The 14217-nt window shown below is 53.8% G+C and overlaps 1 protein-coding gene across 2 annotated transcripts; it reads right to left on the bottom strand.

Annotated features, from left to right (window-relative positions):
- Window positions 1-1897: 1897 nt before the first annotated feature.
- On the bottom strand, window positions 1898-13775 carry METTL26 (methyltransferase like 26). 2 transcript variants are annotated; one of them, XM_039490239.1, is made up of 6 exons: window positions 13387-13775; window positions 6926-7088; window positions 5913-5972; window positions 5136-5203; window positions 3651-3800; window positions 1898-3041 (listed from the first exon to the last, which is right to left on the bottom strand). In XM_039490239.1, exons 1-6 carry the CDS (start codon window positions 13581-13583, stop codon window positions 2942-2944), a joined length of 738 nt encoding a protein of 245 aa, XP_039346173.1. In that variant the 5' UTR covers window positions 13584-13775; the 3' UTR covers window positions 1898-2941. The 2 variants fall into 2 exon arrangements, with proteins under 2 accessions (XP_039346173.1, XP_039346174.1); XM_039490240.1 differs by having other exon boundaries at window positions 3722-3800; window positions 13387-13766.
- Window positions 13776-14217: the final 442 nt, after the last annotated feature.

Raw genomic sequence — 14217 nt, 5'->3', positions numbered from 1 at the left:
GGGCAGTGGGGTGCAGCAGGGGGTCAGGGCAGGAGATCGGGGTACAGGAGGGGTGTGGCAGGAGGCTCAGGGCAGTGGGTTGGGGTGCTGGAGGGGTGTGGCAGGGGGTCAGGTGCAGGGTGCGGCAGGCAGCTCAGGGAAGGGGGTTGGGGTGCAGGAGGGGTGTGGCAGGAGGTCAGGTGCAGGGTGCGGCAGGCAGCTCAGGGAAGGGGGTTGGGGTGCAGCAAGGGGCTCAGGGCAGGGGGGGTCGACTGCAGGAACTGCAGCCAATGGGAGCTGCTGGGGGCAGTGCCTGAAGCAACATCAACACACACCCCTGCGCCTCTCTTCCCCCATGGTGCGCTCCGGGCCAGAGCCGCTCTAGGTAAATGCTGCAGGAGGGCAGGGGGGCTGTGAGGAGCTTGCGGGCCACAGAAAATAACTTCGCAGTTCACATGCGGCCTGCGGGTTTGAGACCCCTGCTCTAGGCTGAGCTCCAGGCCCACCCTCTTTGGTATAGAGACAGTGACGCCAGGGGGTGAACATCAGCTGGCCTGGCCCTGGAAAATTGGCAGAACGAGATGGTGGCAAAGGCCCTTCAGCGCAGAGCCATAGGCCGGGCACAGGAGGATATGCTGCAAGGTGGGCCAGGTCCAATAACCCAACCTTGCGCCTCTGTAGAACATTCCAGGCATCAAAATCACAGCACTTTTCCAAGGGCTGTATCATTATCCCCCTTTTACAGGTGGGGAAACCGAGGTACAGGGCAGTGAAGTGAGTTACCCAATTGTCCCTGAGTCCCAAACCAGTGCTTTATGTAGTAGGCCGCACTGCCTCCATTAACACCCCCCCCCACCCCATGTGGCAGGCTCTCTCTAACTATAGGTACAGCAGAGGGCAAATTTCCCCTTCAACAGCACAACTGAACCCTCTGGCAGTTATGCACGGGAGCCTCCTTCAGTCCCTGCTGCTGAGACTATTCTGGGCTACGTGGCCACTTGCCCTGGGATGAAACCACATTAGCCAGGAACCCTCGGAGCATGAGGGAGCCTTATTTCAATTACTACTGCCCTGGGCCAGGCTGGAGCCAGCCTCGAGGCAGCAGGCTCCTGAGCTGCAGAGCAGCCAGCAGTTCAGCCCAAGGCTGCTGGAAGAATAAAGCTGCCCCAGCACATCGTGGCATGTGCTCCCAAGCTGGGCTATAAGGCAGCTTTCAGACTCACCCACCAACCCCCGCCATGCAAGAAGCTGCTGTGAGGGTCCCTACTGCCCCTGAACCCCCTCGTGCCAGCTGCCCTGCACCAACCCAGCCATGTTCACACCCATGGCCTGTGGACAGAACCTTCTGCATTAGCTGCTCTCCCTCAGCAGCATTGTTCCCCCTTCCATGCTGGGGTCCCCTGGAGACAGCACCTCTGACAAGCTGCTCATGGCCTCCCTCCAGGAGGGTGGCTGGAGCTCCCTTCAGTGCTCATAGCCCAGCTGCTAATAATATGCCTGCTGCACAGAAGAGCAGAAAACACACGCTAGAGGGCAAGGGGTGATGCCAGGCTGGAGCTGTGGTGAAGTCCTGCCTGCAGCCAGCCCCTCTACCCTCCCAACATCACTGCATGCCCAGAAAATCCACATTCCCCTCTTGCAGCACCAGCCAATGGTGAAGACACCCTGCATGATCTTTGAGCAGCCACAATGCCCCCTCTCCCCCACCCCAGGGACCCTTAGTAAGCCTCAGGTTGGCTGGGGATCGGGCTGATTGAGTGAAATACTTTGCCAGCCCTGGGGGGCTACACTCCCTGAACGCTTGCCATGGCATGGGGTGTGCGTGTGTGTGTGGCTGCAGCTAGGGGACATGCCCCACCCCCTTGGAAAACAAAGCCCCACGTTAGACCTGGTCTGCAGAGAGACACTCTAGCCAACCTCACGCAGACACAAGCAAAAGCAACTTCTTTATTGTGCCAAAGGCCACATGATCCGGTGCAGCAGCCTCCTTGGAGGAACTGGTCCTCCCCATCTGAAACCCAAATCAGTGCCGTGCCACACTCATGCCGCTAGAGGGAGCCCCTGCCCCTCACAGCCTATAGCAACCTTGCAGGACTTTTTTTTTTAAAAAGTACAGTGCCCATGTGATTTAGGAGCCAATTTCCCTTCAAACAGTGAGGGGACCTATACCCCTAAATCACATAGGCACTTTGGAAAACTTCCACCCCTATATTTTAGTCCCCGTTCACATTACCTCCTTGGCAGCCTAGCCTGGGAGGGTGGAAGGCATTCAGACTGGCCAGCGAGCCGGCCTGCGGGTTGTTTCATGCTCCCCTTCCACACACGACTAGGCATGACAGCTCCTCGGACCAGTCTGTCAGGACCAGCGTACCTGAGGTGAGGCCCCTAAACAAGCTGGTGTGGGGTCAGAGGCTCTTGCACCTGCTCAAGTCAATAGGAGCCGTGGGTGCTCAGCTCCTGATACCAAGCCACTTAGTAGGTAGCCAAATGGCACCGCTGGTTTTTGAGCTCAGGGAACATTCGTCTTGAGCAGAGAAAAATAAAGAGCTGCAGAAGTGTAACTAAAACGAGGCCCCTGGGGGCTGTGGAACAGTCACCAAGAGAGACGGTTAGACCCAGCTCGACTGCAGAGGCTACATCCCAGTGGGAGAGGTGACCCAAGCTGTGTATCCACTTAGGTGGCTTATTCCTCACCCGGTCCCCTCACCCCTTGGGACATGACAATAGGCCACCATAGGCTGTCAAGACCTGATCAGCTCAGGTAGGTAGAAGCAAGCAGCGCAGGTGAGCTTGCAATAGAGACCCTGGTTTTGTGGCCTCATCCCTGGAGGCTTTGGGGAGCGGGAACATGAACTACATACAATACAGCCCCTCCACGGCACATTAGCAGCAGCATCCACCTAAAGTCAGTCAGTCAGTATCAATCCCAGCGGTGCGTCTCCACGAAAAGACCCACAGAGTGCTATGGACACTGAAAAGCCGCGGGGTGCAGTTCAGCAGGCGGGCTCCACAGGTCACTGCTTGCGGAAAATGAGACACTTGTTGTTCGCGGGCATGTCCACCTAGAAGCACAAAGCCAGAGTTAGAGCTCTGCAGCGGCACCAAGAGGCCTGTTTGCCAGGCAGCCTGGCTCCAGCTCGCTGTGTACAAGCCCTAGAGCGCCAAAGGCCATCAACGCTTGGGAGTGGGAAAGGGGAAGACTCCAGCCCCAGCCTCTCCAGTACGAGGCACTGCAGGGAATGCAGGGGGAGCGCCCAGCTACGCCAGCCCCAGCCTCTCCAGTACGAGGCGCTGCAGGGAGTGCAGGGGGAGCGCCCAGCTACGCCAGCCCCAGCCTCTCCAGTACGAGGCGCTGCAGGGAGTGCAGGGGGAGCGCCCAGCTACGCCAGCCCCAGCCTCTCCAGCAGGAGGCGCTGCAGGGAGTGCAGGGGGAGCTCCCAGCTACGCCAGCCCCAGCCTCTCCAGCAGGAGGCGCTGCAGGGAGTGCAGGGGGAGCGCCCAGCTACGCCAGCCCCAGCCTCTCCAGTACGAGGCGCTGCAGGGAGTGCAGGGGGAGCGCCCAGCTATGCCAGCCCCAGCCTCTCCAGCAGGAGGCGCTGCAGGGAGTGCAGGGGGAGCGCCCAGCAATATCCCCCTGTATGTGGGATCCCAGGCCCCCGTTGGGCTCTCACTCAGGCTCCAAGACAGGCATGCGCCCTCTCAGTATATGGGAATCCAGTGCAGTGCAGCTCTGGGCACCCACCATCCTCTCCAAACACAGCCCGTTGGCCTCGGCCAGCTGCTGCAGCAGAGCCGTGTCCCGAAGGCCCCAGGCCGGATTTCTGCGAAAGAGAGAGACCAAACATTTGGCAAACGTGTCATTCCCGCCACATGGCCACAGGCCCCCACGGTGCTGAGGGCTCTCGGACTCTGGGGTTCAGAGGCAGCCCCTCCCCCACAAAGGAGGCTAGGACAGCGGCAGCCCCGGGGATCCAGCCACCCTCAGAGATCCTGTCTGGGGTTCTTGCCCAGGACTAGAGTCGCCCCCAGAGTGCACCAGCCGTGGTGTGGCAGCTGGATGAGCACTGGGAGAGGAGTCTTGTGGGTAATGTTTTCAGCCCCTCAGTCTATGAATGGCTGGAGCAGACTCAAAGGCACGAGGACAAAACCAGCCAAGGTGCTGCATGCTGCCTATGACAGGGCAAGGCCATGCCCTGTGAAATGTGGGGGTGCAGTGGGCCCACCCAAGGAAGCAGCCTTCCCTTTGGGGGTGGAGACCCAGCTGCACAACAGACTGGGGGTGGGGCAGGGGAATGGCTGGGTCTAAGCTGGTGGAAGGCCCTGGACTGACAGTCCCCAGGACTGAGCATTGGGCCCAGCATGGGCAGATGCAGGGCAAACCCCAACCCTGCCTGGGTGCGCTACCCTCTATGGGAGTTCGGTTTGCATGGTCCGTCTTGTCGTGGCCTCTCTGCTGAGCAACACTACCCACCATGGAGGTGAGATGCAGCCACAGCCCTTCAGGAAGATCCACCGCAACATCCTCCAGCAGAAACTGCACCTGCTAGTGCCAACGACTGCATGTTCCGAGCCTGGGCGGGATTCAAACTGCCAACTGGGGGTAAACAGCTGCTGAGCCCGTTACTGGTCCCCATAGCTCCGCAGCCCCCATGGATCCTGGCTCTACCAATGCCCTGGGGCCTGAGTCAGCCTGTGGAAATCTGCATGCGCTTGGCCAGGTGCACCGTGGGGGTCTCCTGCCTGTCCCTCCCTCAGCTCCCCGGGCCCTGGGCGAGGGGCTGCACCCTGCGGAGTGGGGCTGGGCTGCACGCAGCAGCAGAGAGCAGTGGTAACTGCTCCAGGCCACAAGAGAGGGCATGTTGCCTAGCTCCTCCCACTCCCCCCCCCCCTTTTCCATGCAGAAGGAAGCTGTGGCTCTACAGACTGGGGGGTGCAGGGAAAAGGGAAGGAAACGTACACTCTGCCGATTTGCACCCTCCTCCAACCCTGCCCCACTTCCCAAGCAACTGGGACCTAGATCTTTGCAGACGCCTGCTGGGGCTGGGTCCCCGTCGGTGTCAGAGAGCGCCGCCCCTGCGGCCACAGGGCATCTGGGTCGTTAGATCCCCTTGGCCCAGCCCCCTCTCCCTCCCAACACCCGAGCCAGGCTCTCCTACCTCTGCCTCAGGCAGCAGTCGAAGTCTACATTGCTCTGCGGGCTGATCCGTCCGTTGATGGCGTAGGGCTGAGGGGAAAGGAGGTAAAGGGATTCATTACAGAGTCAACTCAAGTCATGCACCAGCATCCCAGATGCCACAGACCGGGCGCGATTTCTCAATAGGTCAGGCTTGGGCCCAGCCACCACCTCACCCCCCAATTCCTAAACAGCGCAGGGGAGAAATCAAAGAGCTGCGATGGAAACACACCGAGGTCAGCAGACTGACCTGGACCCATGAACCACCCAGGCCAATATGGTACGGTCCGGGTGAAGCACTGCCCGCCAGACCGCACCCCAGGTGTGTACATAAGGGGGGAGGATGAGGGGGATTGTGCTCGCACGAGGGGACAAGCTCCTGAGATGGGGGGATGGAGGCAGAGCGTTCATGTCCTAGGACGTGTGTGTAAAACCTTGCGGGAGCCATCAAACGTACAAACCAGAAAGCAGAAACTGTGAGCAGGGCCACCTGTGCTGGAGTACCTGGGCCGGAAAGGGAGGCTGCCCAGGGCTCGGCACACACTCAGGGCCAGATTTTCAGAAGTGCTCAGCACCCAGCCAGCCAATCCAGCCCCCAGTGGCTCTAGCTTAACCCCTCACTGGCTGTGCCCAGCTAACAAACAGACTCGCCCCCTGACCCAGACACGCAGCACCCGCTGCACTCACTCCACCCACCCCTTGGGGCACACAGAGCGTCCAAGCCCAGCTGGGCTGTGCCCACCGAGGGGCCATTGCTTACCCCATAGGTGATCAGAACAGCTTTGGGTTTCAGCAGTTTCCCTGCTCCTTTGAACAAACCCTGGGGAAACAGAAACTCAGTAAAGGATGGAGCCCCCAGGCGCAAGAAACTGGGTGCCTGCCAAGTGTGCAATGGCCGGGTCCCTCCCAGAGCCCACCGGGGGCAGTCACCACCTTTTCCCTCATTTCCATGGCTGATTGTGTTCCTCCCCCACACCCCTCAGCATCCCAGCACGTGACTCTGGGTGTGGGCCAGCTCCAGTATTCCCAGGGTGGCACAAGGGGCCCTCACACACTTACGAAGTGGATGCTAAACCAAAAAATGAAAATGGCTCCACCTGTCCCATCTGGTCCAAGCATCTGAGAGGATTCTCAGCTTGTTTGCTGGTACATATTGGGCTGGGATGAGGCACGCATTTGTGAGCATACACGATCTGAGACCGTGGAGCCACAAGGGGGTGGAGGATGGGGATATCTAGAATCAGTTCAAGCTCATTCGCTCTCATTCTAACATGGGACCCTGCATACACTCTGGGGATGTTGTGAGCAAACGTGAGGATTAACCAATGGGAAAGAGTCTAAGATTTGTCCCCCAAGGATGGGCTTGGAGTTAAACGCACAGGACTGCGAGTGAGGACCAAAGGCAGGTTACTTCAGACGCCACATAATTCAGTTTCCCCACCTGTCCAATGGGGATAAAAGCACTGCCCTGCCCCCAGGCTTAGTGAGACTGAGTTCATCAATGTCTGTAAAGTGCTCTGGGATCTAGGACAGGAAGGTGCTTTAGAAGGGACAATATCAGGGGTACAATCGGGGAATAAGCATCTATATTCCACTAGATGGCACCACAGCTCTTCAGAATATTGGTTGCCCAAGGCTAAGATTCAGGCAAGGCCAGCTGAGATGCCAGGCAGCTAGAACAGGACTATATTCTGTGGGCAGAGACCCAGCCCAACGGGGTCCAGGGAATTCCCATAGCCCCAGGCAAAGGGTCAGGGAAGGAAGGGCTCTCACCTCAGTGCACCTCATCTCAGAGATGTGCATCATGTTGATGTTGACGATGAGATCCAGCGTGTTGGGCCTCACGCCACCCCATGTCTCCCAGCTCTGGGACGAGTCCAGGAAAATCGGCGGCCTCACGTTCCTGACTCTCAGCGCTGCAATGAACGCAGAGATACTGCGGAGGGAGAAAGGAGAGCGCCTGCTTGATGGGCATGCCAGACCCAAGCACTGCAGAAGTACCGGTTCCCTGCCACAGAACCAGCACAAACCACTCCTGTTCCAGGGGAGCGCCTGCCTTCTCTCATCCAGCAGGGGGCACTCTAACCCAGGACTGCCATCAGCACTATTACAGCAGTGACTGAGCCCCCCGGGGGCCCCATGGTGCTAATGCTGTACAGACACACTGAAAGAGACAGCCCCATGGAGCTCACCATCTAAATCACTGACTGAGGAGAGAGTCAGCTAGCCCCAGCTGGGATGGTGGGGGTTGGGCCAGGGCCAGCACTGGAGTCAGGGGAACAAAGCTGGGCCAAACCCAAGTGCTTCTGCAAATGCAAATCCCACCCCTAACCTCTGTGTCACTGGGGAAGCAACCCTGCAGCTCAGCAAGGAGTTCTCGGGCAGGGGCTGGAGCTGGTCGGATAACTAGAGACTCCTTTCCCCAGCATGGAATTCTCTTCCTGCTGTTGACTAGGAAAACAGGCCCCACTTCCCCAGCTGTCCCCTCTCACAGGTGTTGTTATTAAGATGCAGACCAGCCACTCTCTCTCCCTTCGCTGTAGTCAGAGCCTCCTCCAGGCCCCCAGGTTAAAGCGGAGATCTCTCCTTCCAGCCTCCCATTCAGGTCACTCTCTTTCATAATCCTGCTTGGAGAGTTTAGCCTATTGTTAAATCCAGGGCAGACAGCTGTGGAAATTGCACGCCAGCCCCCTTTCTCCAGCATCTGCGGGCGGCTCACTTCCTCTGTTCTAAAAAGGGGCCTCTGACAGAGTGCCTCACGTTTTGGGTTTCCAATTTGGGGTAAATGAAGGGGCAGATTTCCAGAGACTCTGGGCACCCCAATCTCCTGCTGAAGTTAATGATGGAACTGCAGCAGCTCAGCACTTCTGAAAATCACGACGAGACACCCCACAACCAAGGCACTCTAAAGGTGGGGTTGAACTCGTTTTGGGGCAGGGACTCTCTCTGACTGTGCAAATGTCCTGCGCCTAGCACAACACAGCCCTGATCTTGGTTGGGGCCTTCAGGCACTACAGTAACAGAAAACCTGTTTGTATGTAGAAGGGGGCATCAGACAATGTAGTTAGCAACCTCTCTGGGGTGTTGGGAGGAATACTTAATTTTGCAAAGCAATTTCAAAATGCAAGATGTGCTATAAGTGCTGAAATGCGTCTCTAAAAAGAGCATCCGGGGTCCCTGCATTTGTGGCTCAATGGCCCACACAGCCCTTATCTTCAGCCTATGAGTGAAATAACGGTTTTTCTACCTGTCAGCCCTGCACTCTCAGCCTAGGCTCTGAGAGTCAAGCTGAGTTCTTCTGGAAGCAAGTTGCTGATTTATAGCAGATGCATCTGATAACAAACAACATATAACAAAAGGTCTCACCACTGATAAGATGTGAATACAGCTTAAGGGGAGAACCAGGGTGGATAAAAATCAATGATTTAAAAAAAAAATCTGATTTTTTGATAAAATGCTTTTGGAGGAAAAAAACCTATCTAAAGATAGTTTTAATTAAGATACATTATAGCTCAAAGATATCTCATCATGGAATAGGGATTATAAATTCTAATTCTATAGTATGAGACAATATAGTCATGTAATGTTTAAGAAAAGTTTTGTAAATGAGTTCCAATAGTTTATGGATTGGGGACCCAATTTTATGGGGTTCCAGGGGCTTCTGTATAGATTATTTAGGTTAATCTTTCTATCTACCTAATGGGACTCAGTGCTCAGTCTAGAAGATACCATCAGAGATGCTTAGTTTTGCAGTTCTCAAACTGTGGATTTGTGTCTCCAGAGATAACATGCTTGTTAACAGCAAAAATGTTTTTAAATAAATAATATATAGAAGTGAGACATAACAGACCTAACTCTATTGTCCCTCTGTACATTTGTATACACAGAGCCAATCCTTTAACTCTCTCTAAAAGTGAAAAGTTTCAAAAAGTTCAATGAATAGAAGATTGTTGGGGGCAGAATAGATCTGGACAAGGAGAACAAGTCTGGAAATAAATGTGAGAAGGGAGGGACAGGCAGTAGAAACAAAAGCGAAACTGTTTCAGCATATTCCAGAAGTCTTGAGGTCTTTCTGAGTGTAGCCTTCACTGATTTGAGATCTATCATACCATTATCTCATTAGAAGGGAAAACCAATAATGGCAGCAGGCCGTAAAAGAGACCCAGTTTGGGAATATTTTGATGAAGTTCCTCTACCCGCGGGTAAGACAGGCATGCATGCAAAATGCAAACAGTGCAACAAAGAAATGCAAGGCCTGGTTGCCCAAATGAAACAACATCATGAGAACCGTTCCTTCTCAGGAGGAAGCTGCGTTGAAGATGATGAAAAGAACATGTCTGAACATGCAGGATCTTCAGGTTGGTAAACTTTTTTATTTCATACTTCTTTCTTAAGGACTGCTGTGCTCATTTGATGCACCCCCTAGCAAAAGACTTCAGTGTTCCATAAATAAAGGCTAATGTTGTTGAAATTGCAAAATACTACCGTAACAACCACTTTGCAGCAGCTGCTCTGAAAAAAGTGGGAGGAACCAAGCTAACTCTCCCACAAGACGGGTGATGGAACACAGTAGTGGACTGTTTTGAGCACTATATCAAGAACTGGCCCAATCTGATGACAGTTTGTGAACAAAATCATGAAAAAATAGATGGCGCTGTCACAGCCAAAGTTCCTAACATATTGAGCACCCTGAAGCCTGTTTCTGTAGCCTTCAACAAAATGCAGGGAAATAGCTGTTTTATTGCTGACGCTGTTGAAATTCGGAAGGAACTGAGTGAGATCTTAAAAAGAGAAATATGCAATGACAGAGTTAAATTACAAGCATTAAAAAAAAACAAATGGGACAAGCACTATCTCCAGCTCATTTTCTTGCAAATATTCTCAATACTTGGTATCAGGGTCAAACCTTAACTGCTGAAGAAGAGGAGTTGGCTATGACATGGACATCCAGCAATCATCCCTCCATAATGCCAACTATAATCAACTTCAGAGCTAAGCTACTATTCAAGAAATATATGTTTGCTGATGATGTTTTAAAGAACGTCACACCAGTGAACTGGTGGAAGTCACTTAAGCAAACAGTGAAGAAATGCATAGCCCTAGCCAGCGATTTAGCTCATGGAATAGACACTAGGAGCAGGTCAATTTTAGACCATCACTTGCTAGATCACTTTTTAAATGGGAACACATCCCAGCCCTCTGCATCAGGGGAGACAGAACAGCCACACAAGGGACTTGAGTGTCACAGTCAATCTTATTTGTAGTATGACAGCACCTTGAGGGCCTGATCAAGGTTGAGGGCCCATTGTGCGAGGTGCTGTACACACACCATAGCACCAAAGAGTTTACAGTCTAAATAGAGACGAATGATGGAAGAACGATTCTTGTCCTTATCTTACAGAAGGGGCACAGAGAGATTAAGGGACAACCGCCAGGGCCCAAGGGGAGCTGGTGGCAAAGCCCTTCTTCCCAAGCCAGTCCTTTAACCCCAAGAGTGTTTTTGTTATAGACCATTCTGGGAGGGTACAGGGAAGCCCAGTGCTTTGTGCTGACAGACAGGAACACATCGGAGCAGGGAGGGGGATTTAAAACAGAAAAGCCAAGGAGTCTGCTGGGCTGGCCATGCCAGTGGGTGGCCACGGGGATGACCTACCTGCCCATCGACATAATGCCCATTTTCCACTCTGTCCCTCCCAACCCCCCTGCTCAGCCAATGAGGTATGAAGGATTTTGACAGTTTTACACCCTAAGGTTCTGATTGGCCACCGCCCTGCCCCATCCCCAGTGTCCTCATTTATACCAGATAATTTACATCCACTTTGCATTAGTGCAAATGGCGATTTGAGGCCAGGGACAGGACTTCAGAAAAATGAGAGGTGGGGTGGAGTTGAGCTGGCATACAGAGCATTCAATGTGATTCTTCGATATCCTGCAAAGCTGGGCCGGGGGTGGAAAGCAGAAGACAGAGACCTGCGAAAATCAGAGGGGGCAATCCAAGGTCTTGGCGGGGAGGTGGGGATATCTTCCCTTTGAACATAACAACCCTGCAACAGGTGCAGGGCGATGGTGAATCCAGTCTTCTGTGTCTCTGCCTCTTACTGCCAGGCCCAGGAAGGTATGACACAAACCCCCCGCACTGCAGGTTACAAATACGCAGGAGACCCTAGCCCCGCACGCTCTGACAGCCCGGACACGGGCCTTCCAGCCACTGATTCACAGCAACAAGGCACTGTGCCACAAAAGCAGTGGGAAAGCCAATCCTGAACGGACTCAGCTCTGTGCTTGGTCTGATGCCAGTAGCAGGGAGACACAGCAGTGTCCCTCTGTTCCCCAAGTGGCCGTTCCAGCACAGGCACTACAACTGCCAAAACCAGTCGCCAGGCTGAGACTGTCTAGACAAGAGGACACAGACCGAAGAGGAGCATGCAAATTTCCCATCGCAACCATGGCAACAGGGAGACTTCGAAGCCTGGTAACTCCAGTTCTGACAGACTCAGAATTTCAATCAAGAGTAGGCTGGCTGGAAACGAGGGGAGAGTTTAAACCAGTACCAAGACATTCAAAATGGCCAAATTCCATGCATAGGCTTCAAGATGTGCACTTTTAAACCGACACCCAGCGCTGGTGAGAGGGACGGTGTGTTAAGGGTTTCAGAGGAGGTTTAGCAAAACGGTGAAGAGAAATAATTTCCTACAGTGCATTTTCAAACATAGATTCTTTTCCCTGGATATAAATAGGAAAGGGATCTGGGGGTCATAGTGGATCATAAGCTAACTATGAGTCAACAGTGTAACATTACTGCACAAAAACCAAACATGTCCTGTGATGTATTAGCAGGACTGTTGTAAGCAAGGTACAAGAGGTAACTCTTCCGGTCTACTCTGATTGGACCTTAATTCATTATTCCCATTTTACAGATGGGGAAACTAAGCCACAGGTGGGTGAAGTGATTTGCCCAAGGTCACCCATGAGACCAGGGGCAGAGTCAGGAACAGAACCCAGCTCTCCTAAATCCCAGTCCAGTGCTCTACCTATTAGACCACACTCCTCAAACTATGCAGTGGTACTAGGTGGTTTCCAACCAGATCTTCATACAGCCTGGCAGCACATTTTCATCAGACTTCCCACTCCACTGAGCAAGGAGAGCACTCATTAAAAAGTAGAAGGTGCAATGCTCAGGAGTAACAAGGTCAAAGCCACCCTAGTGGAGCCTGCTGTTCACCCTAGCCATAGTTGCAATGCAATGACCCTGGGGGTGGGGGGAATGATGCAATTCTCTGCTTAATACAGTGTAAAAAGTTATTGTTTGCAAGTGCACTTTGTTACTCTAGTATTGTTATTAAGGTAACAATCACGGGGAAATCAGGGTCCATCTCCCACTAATATGATAACATTTGGCTTTTTTCATATCCAGTGCACTTTGCAAGCTTCATCTCATGACACTTCAGAACACCCATGGGACTTCAGTAAATAGACCCCCATTTTACAGATGGGAAAATGGGACAACAAGATTGATATAAACTTTTTTTGGTTAAGTGGTCACAGGTTTTGGGTGATAAAACAGGCTGAGGGTTTCTCAGTCCAGGTAGGCAAAAAACAGTGGCAGCTTTTGAAAACCTTAACCCAAGGGACTTGCCTGCCATTGCAGACCTAGGAGCTCCTGGCTCCCTGCTGTGTTCTGAGCCACCCACTAGGCTAAACCTCTCTCGATGTAATTAGTTACATTACTGGGATTGATCTGTGAAGATTGTGAATGGGATGGGGATTTTGACTGCAAGCATCTTGAAATATATTCTATTGTTTTGATTTGGAACTGAAGTCTGAGCAATGCCCAGAAATCTTCCTGACTCGTTTCTGGGGTTGGGGTAGATTCCTTTCCTTATTAAGCACATCCTCGTGAAGGGGATAAGTTAGTCAAAATGCAAAAGGTAAAATAACAATAAAAAACTTTAAATCAGACAAGAAGCCCAGCTCCAATAACCACCTCCTCTACTGCCAAGCGAAGGGACACCCGGAGCAGGGATCTTTATGGATCTGGTTTCTGGATGCAAGTAAGCCTGGATCAGACCAGAAATCCACAGAAGTGGAGTCACAAAATTGTCACATGAGCAACCCCGCCACCAACTCCACAGACCCGGTTGCACTGGATGTCAATGTGACACCCACCCCTGGGGGGTCCCCCCCGATCTCCCCGGGCTCGGAGGCGGCGGGTCCCGCCAGCAGCTCGCTCTCACCTCTCGAGACACTTGCGGTCCACGTCGGAGGGCTGCCAGAGCAGGTTGGGCAGCGCCCGGGCGCAATGCACCGCGTGCTGCCCCGAGCCCGACGCCACCTCCAGCAGCCGCACCTCGGCCGCGCCGGGGCTCACGTAGTCCCGCAGCACCCGCAGGATGGGCTCCTTGTTCCGCTCCGCCGCCGCTGCCACGATCATGCTGCGGGGGTCGGGCCCTGGGAGCCGGCACCGCCGCAGCCCCAGCGCCGGCAAAGCTCCTCTGCTCCACACCGCGGCTGCGGAGCCCAGAACCGGGGCCGGCCGACGTGCGCAGGGAATGCTGGGAGCTGTAGTCCCGGCGAGTGCAGCAGCCCAGGGAAGGTAGCGGCAAGGTCAGAGCAAGAAGACTAGAAATCCCAGAATGCATCAGTTCAACCTGGTTCCCTGCCCCTCCCCCCCGCTTTAAAGTGACCGCAACCAATTTCTCATGAGGAGATGATGGGGGGGGGGGGGGTATAAAATGGTTGGGGGGGAGTTTTAGTGCAAATGCCCCCTAGGGGAGGGGCATAATCCTGCCCCACTATGGGTCTGCAAGGGGAGCTCCCAAACCCTCCAGCCCTTGCTTGAAATGACAACCCCACAAAGGAAAAAGGGGATCATGCCCCACAAGGAGCAGAGAGGGGGCAATGTCCCCTGCAGCCTCCCTCGCCCCCGTGTTGCTGGTGGCTGGCAACAGGGGGACAAGTAAATAAAAGGGGGACTCAGAGGGGGACAGGTTAAAGAGAAGCCCTAAGGGTGCAGCCGATGAGCAGGATTCTAGGCACTCCAGAGACATTGAAAAGGGCGGGGGTGG

This window comes from Mauremys reevesii, linkage group 10 (assembly GCF_016161935.1).
Source record: "Mauremys reevesii isolate NIE-2019 linkage group 10, ASM1616193v1, whole genome shotgun sequence".
Taxonomy (NCBI): Eukaryota; Metazoa; Chordata; order Testudines; family Geoemydidae; genus Mauremys; species Mauremys reevesii.
The sequence above is the reverse complement of the archived record's forward strand: the minus strand, read 5'-3'. Positions and strand labels throughout refer to the sequence as shown.

Coding starts and splice junctions, on each gene's coding strand:
- METTL26 (XM_039490239.1), bottom strand. CDS start 13,583: ATGATCGTGGCAGCGGCGGCGGAGCGGAACAAGGAGCCCATCCTGCGG. Junction 7,089..13,386: donor GACCGCAAGTGTCTCGAGAG/GTGAGAGCGAGC, acceptor CTCCCTCCGCAG/TATCTCTGCGTTCATTGCAG. Junction 3,801..5,135: donor GACTGCTGCCTGAGGCAGAG/GTAGGAGAGCCT, acceptor TCTCTTTCGCAG/AAATCCGGCCTGGGGCCTTC.